At 46.3% G+C, this 10,937-nt stretch overlaps 2 protein-coding genes across 4 annotated transcripts in view; one reads left to right on the top strand and one right to left on the bottom strand.

The window, feature by feature from the left end:
- Positions 1–821: 821 nt before the first annotated feature.
- Positions 822–10,715, top strand: Mtif3 (mitochondrial translational initiation factor 3). 3 transcript variants are annotated; one of them, XM_027413681.2, is made up of 5 exons: positions 822–914; positions 2,214–2,317; positions 5,692–6,125; positions 8,834–8,991; positions 9,773–10,715. In XM_027413681.2, the coding sequence occupies exons 2-5, from the start codon at positions 2,241–2,243 to the stop codon at positions 9,992–9,994; spliced, it is 891 nt and encodes a 296-aa protein (XP_027269482.1). In that variant the 5' UTR covers positions 822–914; positions 2,214–2,240; the 3' UTR covers positions 9,995–10,715. The 3 variants fall into 3 exon arrangements, with proteins under 3 accessions (XP_027269482.1, XP_027269483.1, XP_027269484.1); XM_027413682.2 differs by lacking the exon at positions 2,214–2,317 and having other exon boundaries at positions 823–914; XM_027413683.2 differs by lacking the exons at positions 822–914; positions 2,214–2,317 and adding an exon at positions 2,365–2,386.
- The window catches only part of Gtf3a (general transcription factor IIIA), a 112,614-nt gene continuing 111,644 nt past the window's right edge, over positions 9,968–10,937 (bottom strand). The window contains exons 10-11 of the mRNA XM_035444152.1: positions 10,412–10,471; positions 9,968–10,228 (exon numbers count right to left, since the gene is read on the bottom strand). Coding sequence (XP_035300043.1) covers positions 10,064–10,228; positions 10,412–10,471 — 225 coding nt within the window. The 3' untranslated portion in view covers positions 9,968–10,063. The remainder of the gene's footprint in view (positions 10,229–10,411; positions 10,472–10,937) is intronic.

Here is a 10,937-nt window from a genome sequence, read left to right as displayed (position 1 = left end):
TGATGAGGAAAGGAAGACTTAGATGTGGCTCTTGAGAAGCTACTTAAGGCTGCCCTATTTCCTCTAATGCAAGGGTAATAGTTGTACTCAGGTATCACTACCCTGATGGAGTTATTTGGTAAGAATTAAATAAAACAGTGGACTACACACGGTCTATAAACACTATGGCTTCCCTTCATAAAGGGAATAGAAGTATTCCCACTGAGGAATCCCTGTTGAAGAACAGAGAAAAGCAGGGACTTAACGCCAGAGTGGGGGACACTTAGCAGCCTGGTTGCATGGGCGCGCGCCCCAAGAGCCAGCAGGTGCAACACAGAGGGCCATGAAGTTTCGGGCTGCTCTCTTCCCTGACTCTGGGCAAGGCAGTCATCTCGCTGTGGATGAGCTGTGATTTCTCCCAGTTCTGACAGCACTTGAAACGGAATCCATCGCTTTTTGTCAGCAGAGCGCGGTCTTGGGAAGGAAAGCTTATACCTTGCTACCCAGAGCTTTCACTAGCCTGATCCGCTCACATGCAGGTGACCGCGTTCCATATCGTAGAGTGGTTGTCCAGATATTTATGAAACATCGTAAGAGGCATTTCATATTTTATTAAATTGGCATTCATGTAACTGGCGATGCAGTGACTGCTCCGGGGACTCCACTTTTTAACGTTCACTTTGTCTCTAGAGCAGCAGAAGGTGAGTAAGTAGCAATTTCCTCAGTTTGTTTCTCAGAACTTAAGCTTTTTTTTTTTTTTTTTTTTTGCCCGGGGGACTTTATTCCATCGGCGGAAAACGCGACCGCTAGTTGCACCTTCCCTTTAAAGAACTCGGGAAGTTCCGCCTGCTACGGAAGCCGACGCGGTCCCTCCGCGGAGCCCGTGTACCGACCTGCGGGTTCTTCCTTCGTTGCCGGCCCAGGTTAGCGCTAAGGTGAGAGCTCGGCGGTGCGGGGTTGAGGCGGGAGGATGTGTCCTGGGCACAGTCTATGCAGAGCGCCCAAGGCTGACAGGGTCCGGCGGCCCGAGGCTTCGGGATCCAGCCAGTTGCCGCGCTCCCGAGCCACAGGCCCGCAATCCCAGCCATTTTCGCGGTGTACGTGCGCACGCGCGCGTCCTGGGGGGCGGGACGGGGGGTTGTGTGGCTTCCAGGCCGGCTTGTCCTTCGCCTGGACTCGCCCGCTGCCCACCCTCTGAGACAACTAGGGACTTTTTTTTTTCTTTAATTTTTTACTGAAACAGGGTCTCACTATGTAGCTCTCGTTGTTCTGGAGCGCACTCTGTAGACCAGGTTGGCCTCAATTTATAGAGATCCACCTGCCTCAGAGCCCGAAGTGCTGGGACTAATGGTGTCCGTGTGTCACCCAGCCAGGACTTTTGAAACTCCTCCTGGAAGTGAGGGTGAGAGTTCGTGGTTATAGCGAAAACTCAAAGTTGATCTCACAAAGTATTGAATCTACTCGAACCCATTCCTTCTGGAGTGAATAGGTGTCCGTATGAGCTTGTGACTATGAAGTGTAACGAACGATACAGAAAAACTGAGTAAATACATGATGGTACAAATTTAGTGTCAAGCCAGGCGTGGTGGCGCGCAGCTTCAGTCCTAGCTCACTACAGCCCTCACTAGTCCTCACTCGAGAGGCAGAGACTGATCTCTTTAGAATTGGAGGCAGACTGGCCTTTAAGATCCTATTTCAAAAATAAATCTTTAAAAATCACTATCATCAGGTTAAAGAGATGACTCAATAGCCAAAGCAGAGTAAAACAGAGTTCATTTCGGGAGCCAACATAAAAGTGAGAGGAGAGAACTAATTCCATAAGGTTGTCCTTTGATTTCTGCACTGGCACTATGGCATGGGTGCCCAGACACATCAGACACACACACAAGCACCCATACCCACGGAGCCATCTCACTGATCCTAAATCTTTGCTCGATATTAAATTAATATTTGCATAATTGAGCATCTTCCACACTTTAGAGTTGACTGATAGAGTTTTATGACTGTTAGTGTTGAGAAAGCTGCGTTGATAACGTTTAGGACTTTGATAAGTATGTTTAGGATCACTTCAGAAGTTGTTGGAAAGCCTGTCCTAATCCCAAACCATAATTCGATTAATTATTTTTACTATTATTTCAGGAAACTTGAGCTAGCAACTCAAACAGTGGATTTTTAAAACAAAACATTGTAACTCGTTACAGCATTGAGTTATACTAACTTGATTCATACTTCAGCCCTAGCTCACGACAGCCCTTTAAAAGATGAAAAAGCCGAAGACTGTGTGGACGATAAAAATGTTGCAATTCATATTCTGCCATAGCCTTGGATATGAACTGAGGTATTTCAGGCCGCTGGTACTGTGTGCCCTGACTGTGTGCTTTGACTGTGTGCTCTGACAGCAAAGTAGGTGAGAAGCGTATTGTGGGTTTTGATGATATCTGGCAAGTGCAGCATGATGTGGCCATAGATCATGCTGTGTGTTGAGAACAAAGGCTGCAGTGGAGTTGCAAGTTTTGAGATGGGTGCATGCTGGCAGAAGCACAAGGGGTTCATTATGCAGGTGTTTGTGAATTAATTTTTGGTTCTTGGCTCCTTCAGACCCAATATTCTCTCAGCTGCCACAGTCAGTGACACCACCCCCAGTTTAAGAGGCTGGATATTAAGACACATTTAAGTTGTGTTGTAGGGATGGTCTTTGCATCCCTATCATCACTCCCTGGTGAAGAACACAGTCCCAGTGTCACACGGTAATCAGCCCCTTATCCACAAGATTCCTAAGCCCAAGTGGCTCAAGTGTTCATTAATAATAAACTAGACTTCTGCAGAGTGCAGTGCAGTGTCATGAGGACCACTTCTCAGAAGTAGAAAGGTACAAATGAGTGCCACAGCCATAGAGATGAGCCTGGAAGCATGCCTGGGTGCCTTATGACAAACAACACGTGCTCTCTACAAAGAGACTGAGATGAAATAAAAATTAGGATTGTGACTGGCTAAGCAAAGACTTGGAGAGAAAAGGATGTATTTGGCTTGCAGGTCCAAATCATAGTCCATCAGTGAGGGAAGTTAGGGCAGGAACCTGGGAGCAGAAACCAAAAACCATAGAGGAACACTGCTCACTGGCTGGCTCCCCATGGCTTCTCAGCCTGCTTTTTTTACACTACTTAGGACCACCTGCCCAGGAGTGGTACTGCCCACAGTTGCTGGACCCTGCAACATTCATCGTTAACCAAGAAGAATGCCCAACAGACTTGCCCACAGGCCAACCTGATGGAGGAATTTACTCAATTGAAGGTCCCTCTTCCCAGATGACTCTGGTTTATGTCAAGTTGACAAAGAACTAACCAGGACTGCCTGGTGGTGGTGGTGGCACAAGACTTTAATCCCAGCACTCTGGAGGCAGAGGCAGATGGGTCTCTGTGAGTTCGAGGCCAACCTGATCTACAAAATGAGTTCCACAGAGCTGTTACACAGAGAACCCTGTCTCAAAAAACAAAACAACCCCCCCAAAAAAAAACAACAAAACCCCCCAAAAATGTTCGTTCCAGTAAGATGAAACATGGACTCTGTAGCTGCCTTAGCTGCACTGACATGATCACTGAGCAACTAGCTCTTTTAGGCTAGTTCTTGTTTGCTTTCTTTACAGTTTAATTACAAAAAATAATTTAAACAAGCCAAAGAATGGAGAGATGAAGAGCTAACAGCCATGTTGCCAGAGGCAGCAAATGTTGCCATAATAGCATTGTCTGACTCCTGCTGTGCCATTTCCATTCATGATCCTAAATATTTCAGTGTTTGTTTCCTGGGTTTTCACACTGAGAAAATTTGATAACACTTTGGTAGTTCCAAATACCTAATCTGCATTCCTGTGTCCCCAATGAGTCTTTCCGGAGGATTCTTCTCAAATACATTACAGTTTGTAATTCCCAGGTCTTTTTATTCAAAGCTAGCTCATTCTTCCCTTTTCATCCTCACCAAGCCAGTCTTGTCTTGTGATTTCGCTTCCCTGTGGTGTCCTCCAGTTCACTCATCTCTGGACCTGGCCTTGTTCTTAAAGCTCAGTGGCAAGGTGGGCTAGCTTTGGATTACCTGGGGACAAGGCTGTGTTGTGGGAACCATTGGTTGTTTGTTGTAGTGTGGCATCAGGAGACATTCCTGGGATGTGAGGTTGGCGATGCCACTCTGACCCTTGGTCATGATGGTGACAGTCAGCTTCTTCCTAAGCAGAGTGCTTTTGCATATTTGACCTGGAGGCAGTGTGTGGGTTACCTTGGCATCATCCTTGTACCTGAAGGTGTTTGATTGTTGCTGAAATGGGCCATTTTCATTGGTGGCAAAATGGTGACTTTTATTATTATTATTATTATTATTATTATTATTATTATTATTATTATTAATTAGATTCATACTTGGAAGAGAGCTTTTCCTCATCAACTTAGACGACACAGTTTTTCCTAAAAAGACATTAAATGCTCAGCTCTTTCTGTTTCACTATCAATTTACCAGTTTTCAGTGGAGCTGGGGGTGTGACAGTGACACACAGTAGCAGTTAGCAGGCTAATAGATGTTTGCATTTTAGGTGTGTTGAAGGGAATTTAAACATTCTTTAATGTTTAAATTATACAACTGGCTGGAGGGAACCTCTTCATGCTGCCAAAATGTAAATAAAATTATCACCACCAAACAAAATTATAATGCATTCAGGGAAATCTGGAAACCAGGTATCAGGCATAAGAAGAGCTGTCTGTCATTGTTAAAAAGACCAAAGAGTTGCACAGCAGTGTTTGCTGGCGGCCACTTTGTAACCGATCCTAGCTGATTGTTTCTACACAAAGATTTTCCATGACTGCTGCTGCTGTGTTTTGGTGCTAAGAAGTAAACAAAGGGCCTTGCACATTTTAGGCAAATGCTGTACCACTGAGCCAAATTTCTAGGCCCCTAATAAAGAATTCTGAATAATAATCATAATAATAATCATGAATTTGTTGTTTTTGTTTTTGTTTTTTCTGAGTCTCACTGTGTAGACTTGGCTGGCCTGGAACTCACAGAAATCCACTTGCTTCTGCCTTGGCTCTGCCTCCTGAGTAATGGGATTAAAGGCTTGTACAAGAAGCACCATGAGAAGTGAGAGCAGTACTTTCTATTGGTAAAGACACTTTAAAAAAAAAATCAAAATGCCATTAAATTTTTTTTGTATTTCTTATATTTTACAAGTGCTTGCCTGCATGCATATCTATGTGTCACATATGTGCAGTCCCCCTCAGAGGCCAGAAGCGGGTGTCAGATTCCCTAGAACTCAAGTTACAGTTGAGCATATGGGCGCCATGTGGATGCTGGGAATCTAACCCAGGTCCCCTGGAAGAGCAATGTTCCGGTCATCTCTGTAGCCCCTGAAGTGGCATTTCTACTTCCTCCTCACACACAAACCCTCAGCTGAGTTTCACTTTTGAGCTGGCACTGTGGGATCCAGGGGAAAATGGTCGTGGGTATGGGAGAAAACGTAGGGATGGAAGAATCATGTTATGCTGCTCAACTTGGTTAGGAGCTGCCCTAGGGGCGGTACCAGCCAACAGGCCATGTCTTGGTGTTGCTTTCCCACACTCTAGTGCCATGTGCCATAAAGCTCCACAGCCTCACCTATACTCCACTGTACCATACTAGCAGACCATGGCATCAGTGATGTGTCGTAATAAACTTTACTCATTACATTGTCAGGATGGCTGTTCTTCTGAAGAGGTTGACGCTACAAACCTCAATTGGAACATGTTTCAGCAAACACATTGTGAAGCCAGACCCAGCACAGCTGTCCCTGACTGCCTCCACCCCGAAGCTCTTGTACCTCATTTTGGCCAAAGGTTTCAGTACTGATGGAAACACCCCTGGTGAGAAGAAACAGAAAAGGAAAGATGCTTTTACTAATACTGGAAGGAAAATTAGTGAGCGGATTATCCGTGTCCTGGATGAGAAAGGCACTGACCTGGGAATGATGCACCGAGCGGATGTGATCAGACTCATGGACAAGCTGGACTTGAGGTTGGTGCAGAGGAATGCCAGCTCAGAGCCACCCGAGTACCAGCTCATGACCGGAGAGCAGATCCACCAGGAGCGGCTAAGGATCCGGGAACAGGAAAAGACCAACCCCAAAACTGGTAGGTGCTTTAATGTTTGTGCCTTGAATACATCAGAGCAGTGGTTCTTGACCTGTGTATGAGTCAAGACCCCCTGTTTGCATGGGAGTTGCATATCAGATGTTTACATTCTGATTCAAAACAGCAAAATCAAGCTGGGCGTTGGTGGTGCACGCCTTTAATCCCTTTAATCCCCTCTCGGAAGGCAGAGGCAAGTGATCTCTGTGAGTTCAAGGCCACCCTGGTCTCCAGAGCAAGTTCCAGGACAGGCTCCAAAACAATACAGAGAAACCCTGTCTTGAAAAACCAAACAGCAAAATCACAGTCAGTGAGGTACTTTTATGGTTGGGGGGTTACCACAACATGAGGAATTGTATTAAAAGGGCACAGGATGAGGGAAGAGGAAAACCACTGCTTCAAATCTCAATTCTTGTGTTTGCCAGTGTGTCAGTGGGACATGAGAAACTGGAGACTGATGTTTCAACATCATTGCAGGGAGGCTGCTTTTTCATCCCCCACTTCTATTCCTTTCCCTCATTTTTGATGTCCCATGTCCATCATCTCTTCTTTTAAAACTGTCAAGTGGGGTTAGAAACAAGGTAAGCAATCCAAAAATGATAGAAATTGCCTTCATCTTGTAGTCTGGGCTCCAAATGCATTGGTGAGCCATGTGGCTGATAGGGTAGGGAAGTGACACTTGAAAGACATGTTTCCCAGATCCGACCTCCTTCCTGTCATTGTGCTTTTCAAGTACCTCGTAAATCCTGAAAAGGTTCAAAGTACCCCTGGCCTGTGTACTTGGCCAGTCACCTTCAGGCACCTGTCACAGAAGCCACTTAGAGGCCAGGAACTGGGCACTATATGGAGAGGGGGTTGGCTTTTATAGCTGCCAGGTATGGAATACTGCTCCATGGGCTTCATACTGTGGCAAGGACTGGGGGACTGGCCCCACTGTATAGGCTGAGCAGTATGAGGAAAGAATACAGACGTTCATAAGAAACTAACTGGGGCCAGGCGTTGGTGGCAATCGCCTTTAATCCCTGCACTCAGGAGGCAGAAGCAGGCGGATCTCTGTGAGTTCGAGGCCAGCCTGGTCTCGAGTGAGTGCCAGGATAGGCTCCAAAGCTACACAGAGAAACCCTGTCTTGAAAAAAAAAAAAAAAAGAAACTAACTGGGAGGTCAGGGAGTCAGGATATCAAACCATGTCCCAGCCAGAAAATGTAGGGCAGCAGACTAGAGTCTTCGGGGCTTTACTCCATTCTGATGGAGACCCAGAGCCAACTGGTGGGAAACAAGGGTGTGCTAAAAACTTCTGAAATGTAAAGGCCTATAAGAAAAGGTAATAGCCGGGTGGTGGTGGTGCACGCCTTTAGTCCCAGCACTTGGAAGGCATAGGCAGACAGATCTCTGTGAGTTCAAGGCTGGCCTGGTCCCAGGACAACCAGGGCTCTTACAAAAATCCTATCTTGAAGAAGAAGAAAAAAAAAAGGTAATAAACAGTCGTCTATTGTTGAAAAATCAGTGAATCTGGGAGTAATTCAGATTTTAAAACATTACTGAAAGTTGAAGTCTCCTCCACCTTCCCAAGAGATATCCCTTGTGTGCTCTCATAGACTTTAGCCAATGTTAATATGACAGATGTTCAGAAACAGAGTGTAGATTTTTGACAGTGGCACATCCCATATTCATAGGATGGTTGTGGGTAAGTCAGAAACGGGCCTGATTTATTTGTTCGCCCATCTCCTTGCATCCAACCTCTTCCCATTCTTCATTCTTAAGAGTGTTCATGTGTACCTGGCTTCTGTGAGCCTAAATGGGCCAGGCTGCCAGTGGCCGCCTCAGGTGCAGCTTCTCCATGCTCCTGCTGCTGTCACACTGATTTTCAGTACAGTGACAATAAGGAGCTATAGCTTGTCTTAAGGATTCCTCCTGCTGTCTGAGCTGCATCTCTGAGTTGCCTACTATGCCCCATTGTTTCTCTTGGGTGGTCTTCCTCCAGATTCACAGCTCAGTCTAACACGGGGTCGGAGGGAGGGTCCAGTGGGTGCTTGTGCACAAGTGTGAGTTTGAATCCCAGAGCCAAGGAAAATTCAGTCTCAGCTGTACTCCAAGATGGCCCCTTTGGAGAGATGGGTGGGAGGCAGGAGACTCACTGGAAGCTCAGAGGCTGGTGACCCTGGAGTACAGTGTGAAAACAGGAACCTTTCTCAAGGTGGGTGAGGACCACACTCGAGGTTGTCCTAACTACACACACACACACACACACACACACACACACACACACTTGCACTCACAAGCACAAGTGCACACACCCACACACAAGCCTTCGAAGATTTTAGCTATTGTTTAGTACATTAAAAACAACAAACCTTTATGCCTGTCTCCCCCACTTGAAAAAACATCAAACAAGCCAGGCGTTGGTGGCGCACACCTTTAATCCCAGCACTCGGGAGGCAGAGGCAGGCGGATCTCTGTGAGTTCGAGGCCAGCCTGGTCTCCAGAGTGAGTGCCAGGATAGGTTCCAAAGCTACACAGAGAAACCCTGTCTCGAAAAACCAAAAAAACAAAACAAAAAACAACAAAAAAGCATCAAACAGTCCATGAAGCTGAAATGAGATGAAGGCTGTCATGTCAAAGCCTGTGGGGCCTAAACTCTTAGCAGTGTAGGTGGAAGCTGAGCTTTCAGAGAGCAGAAACACCCAGCAGTAAACAGCACTGTTTCCACCAGGACCAGCTGCGACAAAGGAACTCATTTTTTCTTCAAATATTGGACAGCATGATTTGGACACAAAGAGTAAACAGATTCATCAGTGGATTGAGAAAAAGTACCTCGTTCAAGTCACAATAAAGAAGGCAAAAAATGCTGAGCAGCCAAGGAATGAGATGGTGAGTAGGTGTGAGCGCCTGCTGGGTCTTTGTTTTCAGATGCAGAAATCAGATTGTAGAAAAACTGGAAAGACTATAGGCAAAGCCACTGACTAGTAACTCTACCACCTGGATGGTACCAGCTTCCTAGTGTCAAACTGTATGTACACTTACGGTATAGTTTTCCATATAACATATTTGCTACATAGAGACTGTTCTAGGGACTAGAGAGATGGCTCAGTGGTTACTAAGGACCCAGGTCAGTCCCCAGCATCCACATGGCAGTTAACAAGTCTGTAACTGCAGTTCCAGGAAATCTGAAGTCCTCTTCTGGTCTCTGTGGCCACACACATGTGGTATACATACATACTGGCAGAATACCCATATCCATTAAAAAAAAATTGTAATATAAAAGCTATATTGTGTTTTAAAAACTGCTGAATAGCTAACATGGGTTTTCAGCCTAAGCCACTTGTGTCACATACTCAGCTCAACTGCTTCAGACTTTCTGGAGACCAGGTGGAACCTACTTCCCTCCCTTCAGAATAAGGAAGGCACTTTGCCAAGACCCAGACCCAGTGCTTGATTTGGGAAAGCATGGGTGGGCTAGTTGTAGCCCCTTAGAGGCTGCAACAGAGCGGAGGCTGCAGTCTGCAGTGTTAGCTCAGCACATGGAGTTCCTGTGTAGATAGCAGTCCACAAGCAGATGTAGGAACTGACCAGTTCTGGGGTGCATGCTCAGTTGTACCACAGCATCAGAGACACTAAGCTGTAACTAACCTTGCACTGCTGTCCTTTGTAGGATGAGATATTTAACCAGATTCTCCAGACTATGACTGCGATAGCGACCTTCTCAAGCAGACCGAAAGCCATTAGAGGAGGAACCGCCTCCATGTGTGTTTTTCGTCCCTTGAGCAAGAAAGAAATGAAGGCGTACAGACACACTCAGGAGACTGAGGGAACAGACACTTTGAACAAAGATGACAGAAACAAGGAGTCAGATGTGCTGTGTCAGGGACTTTAATAAAAAAATGCAGGCTTGTGAAGAAGCTCCTGCTGGCTGCCCTGGAGACCCTCTCGCAGCCAGTGGTACCTAGTGGAGGGTAAATGATGTATCTGGCACCAGCATCTTGCCTTCTGGGCTGCTGCTGAAGTCTGCATTTTTAGACATGGGGGAGTCTGCCTCTTGTTTCCTTTTAGGAGGGAAGTACCCACTGAGGCGAGAGGCCAAGCTCCGTCTTTCCTGAGGCCGCTTTACCTTTGGGAGTAAGGATAACAGACAACTGAATTCCCCGTCAGTTACTTGTGTCACAATAACCATCCTGGATGGATGGACCGACTCACACCTTTCAACAGGCAGACATACACATGTGGTAGGGATGGGAGGACATACGGCAAGCAGACATCACAGCTGAGGGCTGGGCCCAGCAGCTCCACTTACTTTGAGCTTCACCCTCTTCCTGTCAGGATCGTGCACAACGCTATGCCTCATGAGGCTTTGCTGCAGTGCAGGAAAAAGAAGGCTGCTTTAGAAACCCTTGGTCCAGGGCTGGAGAGATTGCTCAGTGGTTAGAGCACATGCCACTCTTGCAGGGGACCCAGGTTCAGTTCCCAGAAACCACGTGGCAGCTCACAACCACCTGTATGTCGGTTCCAGTCATTAGCTTTTTAAAAAATTAAAAACTCTTGGTGTCTACTGATATTAAAATGTCATGAGATGGTGGTACAATAAACTACCAACTGCCTTTCTGTTGTAAGTGAATTTGACCCCACCCAACTCTCTGACCAGAGCCTAGGGGAGACTCTGACTCCTTAGCAGAGTGACTTTCACAGTCCTTTCCAAGGACCATGCTGGGAATTTAGTCCATCCCATCTACTGACTTAGATCTTTCCTGAGAAAGGATTGCGCTTCCAAGCTCAGGCTTGCTTAAAGCTCTCAGCTGCATACCTAAACACCAGATAGAAAT

This window comes from Cricetulus griseus, chromosome 4 (assembly GCF_003668045.3).
Source record: "Cricetulus griseus strain 17A/GY chromosome 4, alternate assembly CriGri-PICRH-1.0, whole genome shotgun sequence".
Taxonomy (NCBI): domain Eukaryota; kingdom Metazoa; phylum Chordata; class Mammalia; order Rodentia; family Cricetidae; genus Cricetulus; species Cricetulus griseus.
This window is presented reverse-complemented; position numbering and strand designations above follow the sequence as displayed.